Raw genomic sequence first — 23150 nt, forward strand, 5'->3', positions numbered from 1 at the left:
GCCCTCTGGCCTCCTTGGAGATGATGACTGCTGAAATGTGTTTGCTACAGACAGCTAGAGCCTCAGTGACCACTTTCAGATAACATTGGGTGACTTAATGTGTGTAATTAGGGTCCCAGGAAAAGGAGAGGGAAGCATTTTTCCTAAACTTGAGGTGTTTAAATTGACAAGACATGGAGAATGAACACCAGTAAATCAGCTTTAGGGCACAGCATCAGACTAGTGGCAGCAGTGAAAGTGCCAAAACCAAACAAAAACAGACCCCCTGCTGCCCATGGGTCTCAGTATGGGTCTCAGCTACTGTTGGGCATTGCAATCCCCCAAGGAATTCTGGAAGTCGCCATTGCCATCCAGTGAGTAAAGCATACCCTCATGCAGGCTAGTCAGCAATTCCATGCTGAAAGCCAAGCTGATTAGCCAAAAAAGGCTGTGCTGGGAAGGCAAAGCAGATTTTTCCCCAGATCAATACTGAAAGAGTTTTCTGCAGATTATCTGCTAAAATGAATAGGTAACTTACAAACTCAGGTCCTTACTAGGCAGACTGAGGAGAAATCTCTTCACAACTGATTTCAGTTTTGAAGATATTTGGCCTATGGCCCAGATTGGTCTGGAGCTCATAATCTTCCTGTCTCATTCAACCTCCATGCTGTGATAGTAGACATCAGCCAATGTCAAAAGCACTGGTAATTTTAGGATCTAGAGATACAAAAAAGTGATATCAAGAAGAAGGGTGTTGATGGATGATAGAAGTACACAGTGTTAGATTCTGATGTGTGGAGGGTCACATGTCAAGATAGTACATTATTTAAAAGTTATCTTAGTACCCTGGGTACTGTACATACATGTATTAGAACTAGGGAAGGGAAAGGAAATACCAAAATCAAGAGACAAAGGATAAAAAGACAATTCCAAAAGCAATACTTATAAAACCATTTGGTGTAAACCAATTGTACAACTCATGCAGGGGAGAAGAAAGGGAAAGAGGGAGGGAGGAGGCGGGGGAAAAATGAGGGAGGAGTAACAAGTTGAACAAGAAATGTACTCACTGCCTTACATAATGAAACTAACCCCTCTGTAATTCACTTTGACAATAAAGGGGGAAAAATTTAAAAAGTTACTGGTATGGGGAGCGCTTTTTATTGTTTTGTTTTTTGGCCAGTCCTGGGCCTTGGACTCAGGGTCTGAGCACTGTCCCTGGCTTCTTTTTGCTCAAGGCTAGCACTCTGCCAACTTGAGCCACAACGCCACTTCTGGCCATTTTCTATATATGTCGTGCTGGGGAATCAAACCCAGGGCTTCATGTATACGAGGCGAGCACTCTTGCCACTAGGCTATATTACCAGCCGGAGAGCTTTTTAAAACAATGAGGTATAAACCTTATACATTAAGCAAGGAAGTGAAGTAATCCAAAAGAGAACAGGAAAAACAGGAATGGGTCAATTAAAAACACAAGATAAACCTAACCATTCCAATAATTTTATTAATTAAAGATCTAAGCGCCAGCTAAACTGCAGAGTATCACCTTGGATATAGAAATACAGCTCATTTATACGTTGTCTACAGGAAATTTCAAGTATGAAACCAAGCTGAAAGTAAACATTTAAACCGGACATGGTCACATACATTTGAAAAGCAAGCTCAAATCAATTCCATTGTACACATAAAGGTATTTGAGGGAATGTGGCTCAGTGATAGAGTGCTTGCCTAGCATGCATGAAACCACACACAGGAAAAGCTGGAAGTGGTGCTGTGGCTCAAGTGGTAGAGTCCCAGCTTTTTCTGCACACACCCACCTCCCAAAACAAGTACTTGACACAAAACTGTAACCCTGTGGTACAATCTTTATAATAGCAAAAAAAATACTCAATTAAAAAAAAGTCCCTACAGGCTTCCCCAGAAAAATGCTAAATCTTAAGAAATGAGTTTAGTAAAGTTGTAGGATGCAAAATCAATGTTTTTTTTGAAAAGCAGCTAACAGATCAAGTCCAGTGGTCAATTTAACAGAAGGTGCATCGGGACCAGAGAATTGCTGGCAGTTGATAGGCCCATGGCTAGGAGTTTGAGGAGCTCTGAGGGTGGTGGGAGCCACTTTGGAGAAAGCCACTCAAGTGCCCGCTGCTCTCAGGAGCCGGGCATGGGGCGTGGCTTGCCTCTGACCTGTGCCTTGCTCTGTTTCCCCTGTCCTCTGTCCTGACATACCCAAGGTGCTTCTACAATGAGTCCCCACTGCCCTTACTGAGCAAGACTCTCCTGTAGGGCCAGCAACTAAGCTGGCCTCAGAAGCAGAAGGAGCTTCTTTCCTCCACAAAAGACAGCTTTCTCGAAACAACATCACACTAACATGGCCATCACAGCAGAACAGATTTTGTTCCATGTGGAGCCGTTTATGCGATGGCTTGAAACTGATGTGGATGGAGAAAGAGCCCCAGGTGTTGAGGCATGAGAGCATGGCAAACGCTGGACTGGGCTTTTCTGATGTTCTCATAAGGGAGGATCAGGTGACCATCTGTGCTTCTCTGCTACCAATACAGCAAGACCTTCGAGTCAGAAGCAGTGCTTGCACGCTTCCCCACGGCAGAAGCAGATGCTGGTGGATTTCTGGGTTTTGAGCAAGGGCTGGGCCTGGTGACAGCACACGTGATGCGGGATGGCTGCCTTCAGGTCTGTGTGGTGGACAGGGTGTGCTGCTTCGGCTTTTTCATGAGCGGCTGTAATGGGCAGATAGACTAAATTCAGCCCTATCGGGCCCAGGTCCCTGGGAGGAGGTGCTGGTCCTGGCTGGCCTCCCACTGTGTTGGCCTTCCTTTCCCAAGTTAGGGCCCAAGAATAAGTCCCAATAAGTGACCCTATCAGGTGCTACATACAGGTTCTCAGGACCCAGGAGTCAGGAAATGAGGGGTGGGGGTACCTCGAATGGGCTTATGCCATGGAAAAGAGCTGCCCTGCAAGTCACTTAGTTCCCAGATATCCACACAATGGACAAGCGGACCCCTGGCTGTTTCTGGAAGGTGCTGGCAGCCTGGCCTCTTTCCTATTCTGTCTCCACTACCTGGGCTCCCTCTTGAGAGCTCACGACCCCACCCCTCTCACAGCCCTGTGTTCTTGCCACTGGGATCCCTCCCATGGTCTGACGTATTTGTCCAGGAGCCACCCCTGCATCGAGAGGCCCAGCCTGGCCCAGATGTGCTTGGGAGGTATCTTGTTGGGGACTGTTTTGGCCTTGGTGGAGGAAGGGCGCCAAGAGCGAGACGCTGCCCTTCCCCCAGCCCTGGGACAGTGTGGGAGGGAGCCCCTCCCACCTTCCGGCTCAACCAGAAAAGAAGCCCCCTGCCCCTCGGGAGGCAAACATGTGCGTGCCACCATGATAGGGTTGTCCAGCCCCCAAAGAAGTCCCATGATCACTTGGGGCAGTCCAGTCAGCCAATCAGTCAGTCACCCCAAGTCCTTCCCCTTCCGCCTGTGTCATCGTAATAAATTTCTCTGGCCCGCCCTGGGGGGGCTGAGACGCATCCCACCATCGCAGCGTTTCCCTGATGCCTTCTTTCTGCCCCTGCTCCTGGTAACATGTGAGGGGACTGGAGGGAGGGGAGGCTTCAGCAACCTTTCCTCAACTTAGCGCAAGTCCACGAGAGTACGCCTTGGTCTTCTGCTGGCGGAAGGCAAGGCCGAGTGCTCTTTCATAGATTTTAGGGTTCAAGCATTTTCCCCGGGAGATCGGGAGAAAGGGATCATTCAGATCCGGACAGTGTCTGGTCAGGTGCAGGTCGTCTGTGCCATGCAGGGTGCTGCCTCTTTAAGGGTGGTGACATCACAAGGCTGTGGAAGCATGGAACTCGGTGGCCGGGATGTTTCTGTAGGTCCACCTCCAGACCACCGCCTGCGGACACCATGGCTGAGGGGAGTGAGCTGATGAACAGGCTCATGAGTGAGAATGCAGACCTGAAGAAGCAGGTGCGCCTCTTGAAGGAGAACCAGATGCTGAAACGGCTGCTCAGTGAGAGCTGCCAGGAGAGCTGTGGCCGAGGTGGCCGGGACCTCCTCTTCCCCAAGGCCCCCACCTACCCTGAGGCCTGCTCCCCTGGGAGTGGAGGTGAGGTGCAGGCTGGGCCTGCAAAGGGCGGTGGGGCCAGGGATCGCTGCTGACCGGGAGGCCCGGCACCTCCCAAGCCCTCGGGCCGCCTCGCCCGGCCTGGGGCGACCTAGGGAAGACCTTTGCGTCTTGGGGCTGGAGTGTACACATGAGGCGGTGACCTGGGCAGTTAGAGATGTCGCTGAGAGCGCCCACCGGACATAAAGCAGCAACACTGATCTGAGCTTGGCCCTGCAGCTAGCTCTGATGAAGAAGTCTGGGACAGTGGTGATGGTGTGCCCATCTCACAGATAGGTGCCACCCCTCCCCGCGCCATGGACGCCTCATTCCTCTGCTGTGTCCCGTCTACTCCCTTGCCATAGATGAAGTTTACATGGCTGAGCTCGGCTCAGCCTGGAGCTCCCCGCCCAGAGGGAGGCCCTGATAATGGCTTTTTTTTTTTTTTTTGGCTAGTCCTGGGCCTGGGTACTGACACTGAGCTTCTTTTGCTCAAGGCTAGCACTCTACCGCTTGAGCCACAGTGCCACTCCTGGCCTTTTCTGTGGATGTGGTGCTGAGGAATCGAACCCAGGACTTCCATGCATGCTAGGCAAGCACTCTGCCACTAAGCCACCTTCCCAGCCCTGATAATAGGCTTTTAGGAATAAGTGTGAGGCTGTGCTCCCAAACCACCTATGGCTTTCTTTCTTTTTATTTTTAAATGTTATTATAAGGGTGTTATTATGAGGGGTTACCATTACCTGGTCAGGTGATGAGTACATTTCTTTTGGACAATGTCTCTCCTTCCCCCTCTCTCTCCCAGTTCACCTAGGGCCTTTTACAAGAAGAAATATATATATATATATATATATATATATATATATATATATATATATATTTTTTTTTTTTTTAAATCACTGTCTGTTTTAAAGGTGGTTGTGAAATTTTCCCTTTTCATATTGTGATTTGGGGGTGTTCCCGATGGATGTAACTGGACTTTGCTTGAGATAGTGGACAGGGGACAAAGCTCCCATCAGCACTGCCTGAAAACTCCTAACTTGTGGGCTCAGTGTCCCACTGAGGTGTTCATTCATGCCACCTGGCAGGATGGGGGTGAAGACGTCAGCCTGGCCAGTCCTCAGTGAGGACCGGCTTCCTGCTGGCACCTGTGGCACTGCCAGGATGTGGCTGACACCAGTACGCTGCCTGGGTGGTCAGCTGCTCACCTGACCACAGGAGGACTCAGGGACGCTAATCGCTTCCTGAGGTCCCTCGTCTCCACTGTCCTCTGAGTGTGACCAGCACTGGAAAGGTGTTTTGCAACTTCAGCTCTGAGTCCCAGAGTATGAGGGGGTCCCTCGTGGCCTCTCTCCCGCCATTCGTGAGGAAAGCCGCCTGGGAGCGACCTTGGTCAGGCCAAGGCTTTGCCAAGGGCGTGAGGGTAAGGGACAGGCAGTGCTGCTAACAAGTGGCCGGAAGGCTGCAAGATTCTTACCAAACATTCACCACGGAGCTAATGGTGATGTTCTGTGTGTCATTGCTAAGCTCCAGGCCCTCCTGACACACACACAGCATGCTACATGAGGTGTCTGTGTGCCATGGCCAAGCTCCTGGCATTTCTGCCACCGTGTCTTGTGGTGTTCGTGGGGCCTTGTCCCAGGTCTCAGTAGCGCTGGTTGCTGTCAGAGTCTCAAGGCCACATGCTACCCGAGAGGCTGCCAAGTCAGGCTGTGGCTCCCAACTGTGGCTGGTGCACCTTCCCTGGGGCCACCAGAGGATGCTCAGACCTCAGACAGCCGTCTCAGAAGAAGCTTCAGCCAGAGTCACAAACCCTTCCAGAGCTCAGAGTCCCAACCACAGGCACAAGCCAAGGCTACTGTATCTTTATTGTTCCTGGTTGAATACTGGGTGATCTTTTAGCTGATCATAAGAGTTCTCCTAGTTCAATATCTCACTATTTCTTCTAGCATTGGTATGCAATGGGAATCATCCCATTTCTGGCTTTTTGCTGATAATTGAAGATAGGAGTCTCTCAGGTTTATTTGTCTGCCCCAAATGGCTTTGTACCTCAGTCCTCAAATCTCAGCCTCTTGCATAGCTAGGATTATGGCAAAACTAAAATTTTAACCTTTTTCCTTGTGTGTATATGCACACATGTGTATGAATGTACATGCTGCTGGGACTTGAACTCAGCCCCTTAAGCTGTTCCTTAAGCTGTGTGTGTGTGTGTGTGTGTGTGTGTGCACGCATGTGTACTCACGTGGGCACCAGTCTTGGAGCTTGAACTCAGGGCCTGGGCGCTGTCCCTGAGCTATTTTGCTCAAGGCTAGCACTCTACCACTTGAGCCAGTGCTCTACGTCCAGCTTTTTAGTGGTTAATCAGAGAAGAGTTTCATGGACTTTCCTGCCTGGGCTCGCTTCCAACTGCAATACTCAGACTTCCTCCTCCTAAGTTACTAGGATTACAGGTGTGAACCACCAATGCCCAGCTCTGTAAGGCTTTTTTTGCTCAAGGCTGGTGCTCTACAACTTGAGTTACAGTTCCATTTCCAGCTTTCTAATGGTTAATTGGAGCTGAGAGTCTCGTGGACTATCCTGTCTGGGCTGGCTGTGAAGCTCAGTCCTCAGATCTCAGCCTCCTGAGTAGCCAGGATTTCAGGCATGAGCCACAAGCACTCAGCGAAAATTTTAATTCTCTCTCTTTCTCTCTCCCTCGCTGTGTGTGTGTGTGTGTGTGTGTGTGTGTGTGTGTGTGTGTGTGTGTGTGTGTGTCTATATTGGAGTTTGAACGCAGGGACTGGGTACTGTCCCTGGGCATTTTAGCTCAAGGCTAGCACTCTACCACTTGAGCCACATCTCCACTTCTGGATTTTTGGTAGTTAATTGGAGATAAGAATCTCAAGGAATTTCCTTCCCAGGTTGGCTTTGAACCTTGATTCTCAGCTTCCTGAGTGCTAGGATTATAGGCATTAGCCACTGGCACCTGGCTAAAATATTATTCTTAAGTAAGCACCTTTTACTTTTTCAGTATTCTAATCTTACTTATATAGAGACTATAAATTATTATGGAATTTGAAGAAGCTAACTGTAGATTGGTTGGGCTGTAGCCCGGATGATACTATTACTACTAATTATAATAATTATTATTTTATAACTTTTACATTTTATTGGCCCATTTAGGCTTTCTACTTCCTATTGAGTCATTTAATAATTTCCCAGCAGAGCTCTCCCCTCATGAGCGTTTCCAGCTGGTGTAGGCTGTAATGCTTGTTGGTAGTGTGAAGAGTGGTTGGGGCACCTCCACAAGGGCAGATAAGGGGCAGCATCTTACTGATGAGTTTTCTTTTTAATTTTTCTCAGAAAACGATATTGGGGATGAGTTAGAGACTCATATGCACATATCCTCAAATAAAATTTTCTGATATGGCTCTCAAAATCCGTTTGAGCCAGGCTCTGGTGGCTGGCACCCCTAATCCTAGCTACTTGGGAGATGGAGACTGAGGCTAGACACCAGCCTGGCAGGAACATTCTCGAGACTCCCTTCCCAACCCATAGCGGGGCACAGCGGTGCATGACTGTGACCCTGAGCAATATGGGGACGGACACTGATAGGGAAGTTCAGAGGCTTCATCTCCACAGAGGAAAGCTGGTCAAGGAGGCTTCTGTCTGTGATCCAATAATGACTGGAAACCTAAAGTAGATGCCTGTGGCCTAGGTATGTGCCCAGGCAGGAAGCAATACTTTCTCCTATAACCGGTGAACGGAAGGGCTGGAGGTGTGTGTCCACAGCATGGTGCCTGCCCAGTGAGCACGAGACCTGAGTTTAGATCCTAGTACCAGAAAAACGTCCACAAAAACCCTACTGCTGTACACTTAATGTATATAAAATGTGTCCTGACGTGGGGCTAGGAAAACACTTCCCAAGCCAAGAGAAGTCATGTCCCTGCATTGTGGGCACCTGAACCCAGGACAGTGGCAGAGGGTGCTCTCTGTGAACAGCAGGGCCAACCTAGTGGTGTTAGGGATGGAACTCAGGACCTTGTGTGTGCCAGGCAAATGCTCTGCCACTGAGCCACACCCCAGACACAGCTTTATTTTATAAAATCAATGTGAGAAAATTCATCATGTATGCGCCCAGGCCTGGAAACGGTTAGCTGAACCCAGGGCTTTCAAGCAGCTGAAAACAAATAAATCTTCGAAAGTTATGTTACAGAAAAAAATGCAGAGGATGATGCCATTTATAGCAACTTTGATTTATTTTCTTATCAGTCATGGGGCTTGAACTCAGGGCCTAGGCACTGTTCCTGAGCTCTTATGCTTAAGGCTAGCACTCTACCACTTTGAGCCATGGCTCCACTTCCAGTTTTTGGGTGGTTAACTAGAGATGAGAGTCTCACAGGGACTTTTCTGCCTAGGCTTGTTGGGGATTCATCTTGGCCTTAAGGGGGGAAGGGCGATGAGAGCGCTCCCGAGATGCTGCCCTTCCCCCAGCCCTGGGGCAGTGTGGAAGTGAGCCACACCTATCTCCTTCTGGGTCCGGAACTAGAAGGGGTAGCTTTGAGACCATCCCCCACCCCACACAGCGTGGTACTATGGGAAGTGACGTTAGCCCATGAGGGAGGTCCTTGGGAGCTGCTCTTGGATGGACAAGCTCGCCAGCCTATCGCCAGCTCATGCTCAATCCTCGTCATCACTACTATATTACTGTGAGCCCCTCCCGATTAAACAGGATTGCTCTCCGAAGCGTCTCCGAGATCTGTCTGTGCCTGGCTTCCTTGGTGGGTAAGGAGGGAGGAAAAGGGGATCTCGTTCGGCCACGTGCACCTTAGGCTAGCCCGTGTCCCTCGCTCCACCTTGGCTGCCTGCTGGTCAGGTGCCCAGGGGAGAGGGTGAAAAGGGGAGCACTGACAAGGGAGTAAGCTTAGCATCCCCGCACCAGGGGAGGTGAATCTAGCTCGGCATAGGCTGGCTTTGAACCTCGGTCCTCAGATCTCCACCTCCTGAGTAGTTAGGATTACAGGAATGAGCCATTGGTGCCCAGCTACAACAACTTTGAAAGATACGTAAAAATCAGTTTGGTGAGTGTGGTGAGCACACTGACTGTGCCTGAAACCAGACACATGGACAGAAACGCCTGCGGGGGCCGAACTCTAGGCTAACGCACCAGTGTTTACATCATGTTCTGTATACTTTCAAGGATGTCTGAGCTCCTCCAACCTGACTTCTTGTCTTTTTCTTCCTGCTTCAGGTCCAGATTTTGGGAGGTTTTCCAGTGTCCCTGACACACCTTCCCAGCTGCAAACATCCTCTCTAGAGGACCTGCTGTGCTCACACGCACCCCTCTCCAGTGAGGACGACGCCTCTCCAGGCTGTGCCACATCCTCCCAGGTGTCCTTCAAGGCCTTCCTCAACCCTCCAGAGTTGTGTGCCAGAGGCACTGACAGGAAGCTGTCCCCAGTCCTGAGCCCCCTACAGGATCCACTGGTGGAACCCAGGGAGATGGTGCGGCCTAAGAAGGTGTGCTTCTCAGAGAGCAGCCTGCCCACGGGGGACAGGACCAGGAGGAGCTACTACCTCAACGGTAAGCACGCCCGGACGTTCCTGGGCTGGAGACAAGCTTGGTGAGCTGGCAGCGCAGAGTGGGGAGGGGCTGGACTGGGCAGGTCTGGGCTGTGTCTGTCCTCGTTATTTAGAACAACAAAGCTGCTTACCGTAATGAGGACTTGTTGGGTGTTTTTTGATATTTGGGTGTATTTTGTTGTTGTTTTTGGCCATACTGAGGGTTGAACTTAGGGTCATGTACTTGCTGGGCAGGTGTTCTACTATTTGAGCCACACCTCTAGCCCTTTGTGGATATGTTTTACAGGTATGGTCTTCCATCCTGTGGCCATTTCATGTTTTGCAGAGAGAAAAACTTGAACTTAATGAAATATAATTTATTGGCTGCCGGGCTTCACTATACCCCATCTACGTGGGAGGGGGTCCTGGGCTTGTCTGTCTCTTCCTCTCTTCCGTGTGGGATCCTTTCTCGCTCTCTCATGTCCCCCTGGCCAGTAGGGATTAGTCGCGGAAGCGGGGACCCGAGGTAGCCTCAGTTCGCGTGTGGTTGTGAGACCCCATGCCCGCCAGCCCAAGGAAAGACACGGGCAGGTGGGAGTCCCAGAGAAAGCCTCTGGGGTGTTCTGATTTATTCAAATGAGGAGCCAACAGATATACCCCCAAAGGCGGGCACAGGAGGAGGGGCCACTGGTTGGCCACAAGGACTGTCCCTCTGGTGATGTCATGGGACTTCCTCTATGGGCGGAGACCACAGCCCCCAAGGATTGGGTTTCTGGGGTCCCGCCATCAGACACGTACTTGCCCCCAGGGGCGGGGGCTTCTCTTCCTGTTTAAGGTGGAAGGAGAGGGGACGGGCTAAAGCCAGCTGTGCCCTCTTAAAGGCGTAGCTGTCCCCAACAATTGACCTTTTTCTTTAATCGTTTATGCTTTTTTTTTGGCCAGTCCTGGGCCTTGGACTCAGGGCCTGAGCACCGTCCCTGGCTTCTTTTTGCTCAAGGCTAGCACTCTGCCACTTGAGCCACAGCGCCACTTCTGGCCTTGTTTATGCTTTTTGTGTCCAATTTAGGAAGTTTTTTTTAACCAAACTCAGAATCACAAAGATTTTCATTTATAGTCTCCAAGAAGCTTTATATCTTTAGGTTTTACATTTAAGCCTTTAATCATTTCTAAGTCACTTTTGTCTGTGGTAGGAATTTTTAATGCGAAATCTACTCCCCACCACTGGTGCTTAAAAAGTTGGGCCTTTCCTACTGAGTAGCCTTTGCACCTTATCAAAACTCCGGATCTATGTCATGTATTTCTGGACACTCCACAAAACTCCAATTATCCATCTAGAGAGAGATAAATTATCCATAGATAATTGGACTTCAAAAAAAGCAAACCTTTTTTGTTATTCAAAGAACAGTATCAAAAAAAATAGGAGAGTTACCCCATAGAATGGAAAATATTGATAAACTATGTATTTTCTATAGGATTAGTTTTAGAATATATAAACAATGGGACTGGGAATGTGACTTAGTGGAAGTGTGCTTGCCTAGCATGCATGAGGCCCTGGGTTCGATTCCTCAGCACCACATAAACAGAAAAGGCCGGAAGTGGTGCTGTGGCTCAAGTGGCAGAGTGCTAGTCTTGAGTAAAAAGAAGCCAGGGACAGTGCTCAGGCCCTGAGTCCAAGCCCCAGGATTGGCAAAAAAGAGGAGAATATATAAAAAGTTTATATTAAGAACACTGCTAAGTCACACAATTAAGAAGACAGCCTGATAAAATGGGCAATGCACTGGGTGTGGTAGTGCATACCTGTAATCTCAGCACTTGGGAGGCTGAGGCAGGAGAATCTTGAGTGTAAGGCCAGCGTGGTCTACTTAGTGAGACTCAGTCTAAAAAAATGTGCAAAGGTCTTAAAGAGACATTTCTCAAAATAAAGATATACAAATGTACATATATAAGCACATATGCTTCGTATCATTAGTCATCTGTAAAATGCAAATGAGAGCCACAACGAGATTCCATTTCACATTTGCTACCTTGCAAGGATAAAACTGTGAGGTGGAAAAGTTGGAACCCTCCTACCCTGTTGATAGAAATGCAAAATGGGGTAGCCACTTATGAAACAGCCTGGAAATTCCTCAGAAATACAGACATTACCATTATGGTCCAGAAACCTCATTCCTAGGCACAGACACCCACATAAAAACTTGCATATGAATGTTCGTAGCAGCCTTATTCCAAACAGCTAAAAATTGGAAAGAGTCCAAGCGCCCATCAATTGATACATTCATCAGTAAATAAAATGTAGCCTTGCCATGATAGTGTTCAATCACAAATAGAAGTGAAGTTCTGCTTCATTTTAGCATGGACTTTGAAAGCATGCCATGTGAATGAATTCAGACAAATGGACACACAGTGTGTGCTTCCACTCATATGAAGTACTCAGAATATATAAATACATAGACAGAAAATAGGTAGTTTCCAGGGCCTGGAAATTGTTATTGTTAGTAGTTAATGGGTTAATAGGTGAAATGGAGTTTGCTTGCTTTGGGGGTGATGGAATATTATGGAGGAATATCATGAATGATGGTTGTGTAGTCTGTGCTGTAGCAAAACCTCTGGAATTGCCTACTTTATAGAATGTAGAACCTTCCAGAGTTATGATCTAATGAAAGGTTATGAAATCTGCATTGGGAAGCAGGTGCCACTAGCTTAGGTTCCTACAGCTGGAGTCTGAGGGACCGATGGATGAAGCAGATCTCAAATGCAGTGGCAGTGCCGTGGGAGACAGAGGCAGCACCTGCACCCTGCCCTCACCCTGGAGCCAAGGCCATGGAGCGTGCCAAAGGTCACTGCCTCTGCTGGGCCATGCCCTCTGCTGGCTCCTACAGCAAGCAGGGGCGCTGCTGCCTAGCCTGTGCAGAAAGTGCTGGACCTGAGAACTGGCCTCCCCATGCCTGGCTTGGTGGACAGTGTCCCGCAGAACACACTTCGGGACACACTGTTGTAGACAGTTTGCCTTTGGGAGGACACGGGTTCTGGAGGGGCCTTGCTGGATCGTGCTGTGGCCTTGTCCCTGATGTTGCAGGCCTGGGTGGAGCCTCCACGTTCACAAGCACGCCTCGTCACATGTGTTGGTGTGGGTGGCTGTCCCAATCTCTTACCCTGGTCCCTGGCCCAGGGCTTGACACCTGCTGGACAAATGTTTGTCCAGAAGTTAACAACGGTCTGAGGTCATGGTGCAGTTGGTCCTGGGGCCTAGCCTCCTCATCCCCATAGGGTGGCAGAGAGGTGCTGGGTCTTGGGCTGGTGTGTGAGGTCACAAGGCCTGCCTCTGCATGGTGGCAGTCATCTGAGTGTGTGTGCTGAGTCACGAGGGGTAAACACAGGCCCTGGGGCTGGTCCTCCATGGCTACCTGAGCCCAGAGTTCATACCCTGTTGCACGAGCAACAGGTCAGGCCCATGGGACCTCACCAGCAAACACCCTAGAGGGCCTGTAAGGGCCTGTTGTATCTCAGGTCCTGTTTGGCATGTGTTTAGATGTGAGTGGGACTGTTGAATTTTTTTCCTGAGGATGGCGGAGAAGAGCTTGGGTATAAAGAGTCTGAGCAAGAAGGGTCCAGGAGGACCTGGCCTGGGCGCAGCTCCCGCCAGCTGTCAGAATGCTGTGCTCCTGGCACCGGGGCACTGGGAGGAGGGCAAGGGTGGGTTTGAGGCACAGAGTGACTGGTCACATGGGCCTCTGGAATCTGGGGAGTCTTTCGCCCACTCAAGGAAGGTCTTTTCTCACTTTGACTTTTCTCAGATTCATATGTGGCTTATTTTTAAAGAACACATGATTTTGAAGTGTTCTGGGCGTATCACTGCCCACCAACTTCCCCACAGATGCTGAGGCAGAGACAGCTCTGTCATCCAGTAGACATTAGCCATCCTGCAAGGAAAACCCTGGTCCTCCTGGTCAAGCAGCACTCTCTGTCACCCTCACGCAGGGGCTCCCAGCCTGTCCTGAGCATGTTGGCTGGCAGAGTGGCATCAAGAGCTACAGGGGAGAACCCTGTTCCATGCCTCAGGTGGGCCCAGTGACCTCCCTCCTAGGCAGACCCCACCCTGTGCCTCAGGCAGGAAACTGAGCCATGGGCCAAGGTGCCGAAGGAGGGAAAAGTCTCTTTCCCTCTGTCTGTCTCCCCTCCCCTCTCTCTCACGCTGGAATCTTTGTTTAGATTGCTGTTTCCCTTGCAGCCAGGGCTGTGGGGAGAGGAGCAGAGGTGGACCCTTGGAATGGGTCTGACCTGGGTCTGCCTGTCTGGTTTCCCCGCACAGAGATCCAGAGCTTCGCGGGCGCTGAGAAGGACGGCCGCATCGTGGGGGAGATCGCCTTCCAGCTGGACCGGCGCATCCTAGCCTACGTGTTCCCTGGTGTCACCCGGCTCTATGGCTTCACAGTGTCCAACATCCCAGAGAAGATCAAGCAGGTGGGTCTGCGCTGTGCCAGGAGGGCGTGGAGACCTCCCGGAACCTCCTCGCCTTTCTGGGGGCGCCAAGGGAGTGCAGGCCTCCATTGCCCCTGGAAGTTGTATGGGTACCCTTAACCTACCCATGGCGGGCCAGGAGGTCCTGACCTGGATGTCCCCTGAACCACCCCACGTGGTGACATCTGTGCCACCGCAGCGCACCTGGTGCCCCATGCCCACCCCGATGCACGAGGTGCCCCGGCCCACCTGGATGTGCCCCGGGCCCCGCCCCACCCCGACACATGCCATGCCCCCGCCCACCTGGATGTGCCCAGGGCCCCCGCCCCACCCCGACGCACGCGGTGCCCCCGCCCCACCCGCTCCCGCTCCCGCTCCCCCCGTAGACCTCCATCAAGTCCCTGGACGGCTCGGTGGACGAGAAGAAGCTGCGCGAGCTGACGCACCGCTACCTGACGCTGACGGCGCGCCTGGAGAAGCTGGGGTACAGCCGCGAGGTGCACCCGGTGTTCAGCGAGTTCCTCATCAACACCTACGGCATCCTGAAGCAGCGGCCCGACCTGCGCGCCAACCCGCTGCACAGCAGCCCGGCCGCGCTGCGGAAGCTGGTCATCGACGTGGTGCCGCCCAAGTTCCTGGGCGACTCGCTGCTGCTGCTCAACTGCCTGTGCGAGCTCTCCAAGGAGGACAGCAAGCCGCTCTTCGCCTGGTGAGCGCGCGCGCCTGCCACGGACCCGCGCGGGCCCAGCGCGTCCTCCCGGCCGGCCCCGCGGCGGCGGCGGCGGGGCGAGGGCGCCCCCGGGGCCGGCGCGCGGCTCGCCCGGGGCGGGGCGGGGCGGGGCGGGGCGGGGCCGCGCTCGCCGCCGCGCGACCGGCGCCTCAGTAAAAGCCTGTTTATCTGCCCGCCCGCCTGCCCGCCTGCCTCTGTCACAAGCCTGTTTATCATCCGCCCGCCCGCCCGCCTCGGTCTCTGTCGGCCTCTGCTGGCTTGGTGGAGAGAGCCCAGGGCTGGCTGCGGCTCAGGCAGGGCGCCTGCCGCCCCCTCTGCTCAGAGGCAGGGGCGGCATCCTCCTAAGTCCTCTCCTCCCAAGTTCTCTGCGGGTTTGGATTTTCCCACGTGAACAGCGGGAGGCAAGAATGGCTGTGAGGCCCCCAGGGATGGTGCAGAATGATAGACCCGGGATCGGAAGTTACCTTCACATAACCAGGTGCCGGTGGCTCACGCCTGCCATCCTAGCCACTCAGGAGGCTGAGATCTGTGGATCATGGTTCAAAGCCAGCCTGGGTAGGAAAGTCTGTGAGACCCTTATCTTCAATTAGCTGCAAATTATCACCAAAAAGCTGCAAGTGGAGCTGTGGCTCACGTGATAGACCACTAGCCTTGAGCTGAAGAGCTAAGGGACAGCACCCAGGCCCCGAGTTCAAGACCCAGGGCCGGTACACACATACACATACAACACACAACAACACAGAGTACACGCAACACACACAGTTGAGACCTTCAGGTCTGAGCCAGAACGTGTTACAAGTGTGCCGAGGTGGGAGCAGAGCATTTTTTGGTGACAGGAATTGAGGACACAGCAGCAAACAGGGGGGAGGTCACTGGACCTGCCTTGGAACTGCCCAGGGATGTTCACAGATTGGTTCTCCCTCAGAGCACTTCCCTGCATGTGTGTGCCCCTGTGCTAGAGCCAGCCTCCTAGCAAGGAAGGGGACAGGGCCTGAGAGCATCCAGATCCAAAACTCTGGGCCCACTCAGAGGGAGATGGGCTCAGGATGGGCAGGAGCCCAATGGCCTGTTCCTAGTGCTGCCCTCTGTGCACCCAGGGTGGAGCTCACTAAAGGCTTGGAGCCAGAATACTGAAGGGCCCAACTGTCTGGCAGCTGGGCTCCGCTGTGCAAGTCCTCTGGGTGTGAGGAGGGCTCAGTCCTGGGGTAGGGACCAAATCCAATGCTGGGCGGTGGGGGAGGAAGTGCAAGCCGACCCAGAGGTGCCCAAGCCTTATGTGGCTCCAGCTCAGTGTTGCTGTTGGCTCGCCCTTCGGGGGTCACCTTCAAGGTTGGTGGGTTGGGCAGCGGGCCTGACAGCATCGCTACTGGGGCCAAGGAGCCAAGGGAGGAGCTGCCAGACTCCAGCACAGGATAAAGCTGGGCAAGTTCACCAAGGTGCTCCCCAGCATTGTGATCATCGATGGGGTGATCTTCCTGAACCTGAGCTAGGAAGAAGGGGCGGGTGCTCCCCGTGAACCTGAGCTAGGAAGAAGGGTCCGGGTGCTCTCTGTGAGCATGTGAACCTGAGCTAGGAAGAAGGGTCGGGTGCTCTCTGTGAACCTGAGCTAGGAAGAAGGGTCAGGGTGCTCTCTGTGAGCATGTGAACCTGAGCTAGGAAGAAGGGTCGGGGTGCTCTCTGTAAACATGTGAACCTGAGCTAGGAAGAAGGGTCAGGGTGCTCTCTGTGAGCATGTGAACCTGAGCTAGGAAGAAGGGTCGGGGTGCTCTCTGTAAACATGTGAACCTGAGCTAGGAAGAAGGGTCAGGGTGCTCTCTGTGAACATGTGAACCTGAGCTAGGAAGAAGGGTCAGGGTGCTCTCTGTGAACCTGAGCTAGGAAGAAGGGTCAGGGTGCTCTCTGTGAACATGTGAACCTGAGCTAGGAAGAAGGGTCGGGGTGCTCTCTGTAAACATGTGAACCTGAGCTAGGAAGAAGGGTCAGGGTGCTCTCTGTGAGCATGTGAACCTGAGCTAGGAAGAAGGGTCGGGGTGCTCTCTGTGAACCTGAGCTAGGAAGAAGGGTCAGGGTGCTCTCTGTAAACATGTGAACCTGAGCTAGGAAGAAGGGTCGGGGTGCTCTTTGTGATCCTGAGCTAGGAAGAAGGGTCAGGGTGCTCTCTGTGAACCTGAGCTAGGAAGAAGGGTCAGGGTGCTCTCTGTAAACATGTGAACCTGAGCTAGGAAGAAGGGTCAGGGTGCTCTCTGTGAGCATGTGAACCTGAGCTAGGAAGAAGGGTCGGGGTGCTCTCTGTGAACCTGAGCTAGGAAGAAGGGTCAGGGTGCTCTCTGTAAACATGTGAACCTGAGCTAGGAAGAAGGGTCGGGGTGCTCTTTGTGATCCTGAGCTAGGAAGAAGGGTCAGGGTGCTCTCTGTGAACCTGAGCTAGGAAGAAGGGTCAGGGTGCTCTCTGTAAACATGTGAACCTGAGCTAGGAAGAAGGGTCAGGGTGCTCTCTGTGAGCATGTGAACCTGAGCTAGGAAGAAGGGTTGGGGTGCTCTCTGTGAACATGTGAACCTGAGCTAGGAAGAAGGGTCGGGGTGCTCTCTGTGAACCTGAGCTAGGAAGAAGGGTCAGGGTGCTCTCTGTGAACATGTGAACCTGAGCTAGGAAGAAGGGTCGGGGTGCTCTCTGTGAACATGTGAACCTGAGCTAGGAAGAAGGGTCGGGGTGCTCTCTGTGAACCTGAGCTAGGAAGAAGGGTCAGGGTGCTCTCTGTAAACATGTGAACCTGAGCTAGGAAGAAGGGTCGGGGTGCTCTCTGTGAACCCGAGCTAGGAAGAAGGGTAGCAAAGAATGGGTACTGGTGCTGCGGCCCAGCTGCAGCATGAGCATGAGCTCTGAGGGGATGATGATGAAGGAGATGGAGAGAAGGCTGATGGCACAACTCTGTTTACTCCAGCAAAAGCCTTAGCTATATCCACCTTCTGTATTTGTCACATGCTGACATAATATTGTCCTAGGACCCACTATGCCGAAAAGTACAGGCAGCACACATCCTTCCTCATTCTATTTCAATCCATCTTTGTCCACCATATTCCCTCAGATAATCCCCTAGGCCCAGCAGCTGAAAGAAACACTTCCCCAGACAAAAGGGCAACTACTTGCTGTCCTGAGGGTTGGAGTCAATGGCAGTGGAGCCTTTGCTCACACCTTGCCAGCTCCTGGCACCTCAGAGTCTGCAACATACCGGGATTTTTTTAGTCAAGCATGGTGGGATGACAGAAAGGGAGATGGGCAGCTCGAAGGGAGATTTACGGCTCACAGATCAGAGGAGTGGGAGGACAGTAGGATGCACCAAGCCATGCCTGGCAGGACCATAATGAGGACACCTGCACTGCCAGGGGTGGAAGGAGCAGGAGGTATCAAGGTGGCTTCTGCTGGAAGGAGTGGTAGGGCAGGGGAGGTGACTCTGGGTAAGTGGCGCTCTGGACAATCCCACTCCGGGGATGCTGGGCCTGAACTAACTAGTGCTCTGTCTTGGGTGGCTGGGGGTGTGGGGACATTGGCCTGGGGAGTTCAGTGAGGAAATATGGGCTCTGGATTGGCTGGTGTCATATCAAAGCAGGCTCAGTGCCAACTGTCACTGGTTTGCTATCTCTAGGAGTTAGCCCTGGGAAGAGTGGAGCTATAGTTATGTGCTGTGTTTCTTGTGTTCCTGCAAGAGAAGATTTCAAGCAAGATGTGAAGTGTAGCGAAAGAAACAGGCAAGCTTGTCAGTAAAGTTTATGAAGAGAAGGAAGAGTATATTCTCACATGGGAGAGTGTGCATTGCTGCAGGAGACCAGTGGTACATGTTTCGGTGCCTCAGCTTTACTGGGATTTGAAAAGGATTTTACTCTCATGTTGGTACTGGGGCTGGAACTCAGGGCCTGGAACTCGGGGTCTACGCACTGTCCCTTAGCTTGTGCTCTACCACTCAAGCCATAGCTGCACTTCTGGATTTTTAGTGGTTAGCTGGAGATAAGAGTCTCTGCCTAGGCTGATTTTCAACTGTGACCCTCAGATCTCAGCCTCCTGAGTAGCTGGGATTACAGGTGCGAGCCACTGGTGCCTGGCTTATTAACAGATTGTTTAAAGCAGCTCCAGGATGCAGGTTAGCCACTCTGTGTCACAGAGCGTCTGTTAACAGCAGTCCAGCATGTGATTTCCTACCAGCTTCCAAGGCAATGATTTTAGACACCAGGTTTCCTAACTCCCTGCCTAGCCCCTAAATCATCTATTATAGTTAGACATTCAAGAGGTTAGTCTCATAAAAAAATAGGAAATAAAGTAATTAAATGGAGAAGACAAGGTAACTGGGCCCTTGAGCTCTAGGCTCTGAGAATTTAGGCTCTTAGCCTTGGCAGGGAGTCCCTATGTTAGCCAATTTCCCATTGTTGTGACAAAACACCTGAGGAAACATTAACCGGGAAGGGGAAAGGCTTTGGCTTACAGTTCAGAGGTTTTGGTCCATGGCTGGCTGGTCTCTGTTTCTGGTGAGGCAGAGCACCATGTCAAGGAGAACAGTGTGTACGTGGTGGGGCAAAGTTGATTGTTCAAGGGATTAGGGACAGGATACACCTCAAACACTTGCCCCAGTGACCTTCAACTAGGTCCTTCTTACACTTCCCACGCAATCAGTCCTCAGAGAGGCCCGCCTCTGCACTGCAGCACCCGGAGGCCTTCAATACGAGCCTTCAGTGACGTCAAAATCCAGCCCTGAGTTACAGGGTCAGCTCTGAGTGGCCCTGGTGCTCCGGTTGCAGAGCTGCCACTGGCTAGCGTGCATGCACACTGTGGGGCCTATGGTATCCCTGGGCAGAGGCTGGGCTAGGGAGCTGTGTGGCCTCTAGAGGCTAGAGGTCAGGATCGACAGTCTCCTGCTAGATCTTCTCCCATGTCCTCACAGAGTGGTCCCTCTGTGTGCCTCTGTCTGATCTCCTTCGTGAGGATGTGGTCGTATTGGATTCAGACTCACCCTAGTGACCTTATTTTAATTAGATCATTTCTTCAAAGATTCCATGTTGGGCATCGGCTTGGCATTGGAGAGGCGGTCCTGAGAGGCCGCCTCTTCTCCCGCCCTGGGGCTGCGTGGCTGTTATTCACTCCTACCCCCCTCCTGGGTCCAGAACCGGAAAGGGTAGCTAACCAGCCCCGCCTCCCATCTCGGAGCACCCGTAGGTTAAGAATGGCGCCAGGTGGAGCCCAGGGCCCGGTCCTGTGGGATGTGACGATTAGCCCGTGGAGGAGGTCCTAAGATGCCACCCTTGGATGGACGGCCCAGGTCAGCCTGTCACTAGTGTCTAGCTAGCCACTCCTGATCCCTCCCCTTCCTGCCACCATTGCTGTCATATAAACCCCTCCCCTGATTAAAACATCGGAATTCCGAGAAGCTTTCCCCGAGAGCGCCCGCGTGTCCTGTGTCCTTATTTAAGGATAAGAGGGGGAGGGGGCGTCTTCGCGACCACACACAATCCAAGGCTTTCACGTGGGGCCGCACTCCAGCTTTTCCACCCGTGGGACAGGGTGGAACGTGCGCAAGGGTGAAAGGGTCCCACAATTGGTGCTCAATGTGGGGCAAAGAGCGCACGGGAAACAGATTTTAGAGCTACTGATAATCCCTTGGATCGTGGATCGTGTTTTCCGGGTGTGTAGTCCCCCCATCGGTAGGGAAGATGGGGCAGAGCCAAAGTAGATGGAGCAACTCGTCTTTTAAAATTCTGAGGTTCACGCTCCAAAATACTGGATTGGATGTTTCAGAACCTTGTGCCATATGAACTTGGGAGGAGCTGACCTGTAAGATCCCGTGGTTGATTAGAGCCAACCCACTCTCATGGGAGACATGGGACCGGCTGGGGCAGGAACTGGAAGGCAAGGAAGCGGAGTTGGGAGAAAAGCTCCCTCTTGCGATCTTCCCAGTCATTAACTCCCTTAAAGCCTGTGTTTCTTCAGACCCGTCGGAAGAGAACCCATGGGCTCCAGAGAGGGCGGCAGTGGAGAGTCCCGAATGGGAGGGAGACGGCCCTCCCGTAGATGGGCAGGAGGGGGGCCCGACGCCCCGCTCCCATAGGCCCGCAGACAAGCATGAGCCTGATCCCCGGACCCCGAACTAGCTGCCCCATCCCGAGACACGTGGCGGGCGAGCAGGGGGGGCGGCGGCCTCTGCCGTCTCGCCACCCTTCCCCACCGGATGCTCAGCTCCGCCTTGTGCAGACTTGAGGAGGCCCGCTGAGCCGCTGCTCCGCAGCCGCCACGGCGCTCGCTCACCGAGTGCAGACGATCCAACAGGCTTTGAACTGGGATCCATCTCAGCCTCATGGCTACCCTGGGAGGACAAGGTCTTTAGAGAATTTACAAGGATAGTCCTTGGGGCGGGGGACCGAATACTCCCTGGGCCGAGAACCTCCTCTGTGGCCTGGCTCATCGATTTTCCATCGTCCAGGAGTGGAGGAGCTTAGCCCATGTCGGGCTCGGTCGCCTCTCCCGGCGTGGGGATTGAGACTCAGCTACTCTTTTTTCAACTCCCTTTCTCACCCTCTCCCCTAGTCACCCGGCCCGCAGATAAAGCTAGAGTGGGATGGGGTAGCCAGCACCGTCCTAACGCGTGCGTGGCCGAAACGAGAAAGCGTGCCTGCCTCCTTACTAATAGACAAAGTCAGACGTACGCAAGTCTCGGAGTAGGCCTCCAGAGCCAAACTGGTTTATTAAGGTAAAGGTAAAGGGAGATAATTCCAAGAGGAGGAGATCGGCCAGGACGCCAATAGGCTGAAAGCTGTCACCTGATCCCCTTGATCTAACGTCACTCGAAAGCGCTGAGCCAGGGCGGGACAGGTAGGCGTCTGGGCTGGCTAGAGTTGGGGGCTGGGTGCAAAGCCAGTTCTTCTGGTTCCGAACCCAGAGAAAGTAGCCTGCTTCCACATTCCCCCAGGGCTTGGGGGAAAGGGCGTCAAGCCCCCAGTTAAGTCTAAAGGCCGGATCCCAACAAGCCCAGTCCCTGCTTACTAGAACATAAACTGGTGTTTTTTTCAGACATGGGTGCTATGCCCAGGCTGAGAGAAATCAAGCTGCCGAACCCCCAATTCCCATAACCTTTGACATGTTGTTTGGATCCACTGATCCGCAAGCTACAGACCTCCAACAGGCTGCTTTTCCTGCAGGTACCGGAAGCAGGTACAGGCCATGGGATTCGCGGCATGGCACAGCTTAGGGGAGCAGTCCTCGGGGATCCCGGTAATAAAAGTTACTCAAAAGGCTTCAGAGAGCCTTGCTGCTTTTATCGACCAGGTGGAGAGAGATCTCCAGGAGAAAGTTCCTGGGTCTCAGCTAAAACAGCTTGTCAGGGCCCCGGTGTGGGACGGAATGACCCCAGACTGCAGACTAGCTTGTGCAGGAATAAAGAAGAGAGCTATAGAAAGCTGGGTATATGCTTGCCGGGGTATCAGAACTCGGGTCTGCCAGGCACTTTTGCTGACTGCTTTGCTTACTGAGGAGCCCGCCCCTGCCCCCACCAATGAGGTAAGCAAGGGGCACTGTTACAAATGTGGTGGCCAGGGCCACTTTAAGAGGGAGTGTCCTTCAGGCCTCGTAAAGTCTGCTGTCTCGCGAAGACAACCCTCAGGCCAGGCTAAGGAGCTACCCAAAACACCTTGCCCCTGGTGCAGGAAGGAATTTCATTGGCAAAGGGATTGCAAGTCCAGATTTGATGCTGGGGTTGGGGGGGGGAAGCCTTTAAACTAGTAGTGGGGCGCCCTCCAGCCCTGTCACCCAAAGGAGGTGACCGGTCTAGCGACCAGCCCAGTGACTAGCCTGGGGCCCGCTGGGCAGTCCCAATAGTCCCAGGAATTAGGCCAAAAACAGAAATTGTTATAGCTGGGAAAAGGTTCTGATGCTTAATCAACACTGGAGCAGACCAGACTATACTAAGAAAAGAGGAGGTTCCCCGTGGTGGCAGCTGACCCTGGGCCTCAGTTGTCAGAGGTGGGGGGTAAATCTGACTGTGAAGTAACCAGGAACTGGCTTGCCTGGAGCAATATGGTAATAAAGAAGAATTGTGCTCCCTGGTAGCGACGGATTGCCAGATAATCTGCTAGGACGGGATGTTTTGGGGGCAGCCGAGGCCTCGATCACCACAGGCCCTGGCCTGTCAGGTGACTCTAGTGGCAATCAGGGAGTGCCTCCCCTTGAGGCCTCAGGGCAGGAGGATCCTGTTTCTTCTAAAGGGCCTCACCCCCAATTCTAGGGGCCACTGTTCCTACCGTCCCTGCCATTCGATGGCTCCCAGGTCCCCCAGTGTGGGTGGGACAGTGGCCACT

General features: G+C 52.6%; 1 protein-coding gene across 1 annotated transcript; it reads left to right on the forward strand.

Annotated features, from left to right (window-relative positions):
• The first annotated feature begins 3802 nt into the window (after positions 1–3802).
• Positions 3803–14825, forward strand: Spatc1l (spermatogenesis and centriole associated 1 like). The gene is made up of 4 exons (XM_048345877.1): positions 3803–4090; positions 9318–9650; positions 13938–14089; positions 14473–14825. Exons 1-4 carry the CDS (start codon positions 3889–3891, stop codon positions 14797–14799), a joined length of 1014 nt encoding a protein of 337 aa, XP_048201834.1. The 5' UTR covers positions 3803–3888; the 3' UTR covers positions 14800–14825.
• The last annotated feature ends 8325 nt before the right edge of the window (positions 14826–23150 follow it).

This window comes from Perognathus longimembris, chromosome 5, assembly GCF_023159225.1.
Source record: "Perognathus longimembris pacificus isolate PPM17 chromosome 5, ASM2315922v1, whole genome shotgun sequence".
NCBI classification, from domain to species: Eukaryota; Metazoa; Chordata; class Mammalia; order Rodentia; family Heteromyidae; genus Perognathus; species Perognathus longimembris.

Bases quoted from the DNA above. Each gene is read 5' to 3' on its own strand.
- Spatc1l (XM_048345877.1), top strand. From the start codon at position 3,889: ATGGCTGAGGGGAGTGAGCTGATGAACAGGCTCATGAGTGAGAATGCA. The intron at 4,091-9,317 runs GTGAGGTGCAGG...TTCCTGCTTCAG, and splicing joins CTGCTCCCCTGGGAGTGGAG to GTCCAGATTTTGGGAGGTTT. The intron at 14,090-14,472 runs GTGGGTCTGCGC...CTCCCCCCGTAG, and splicing joins TCCCAGAGAAGATCAAGCAG to ACCTCCATCAAGTCCCTGGA.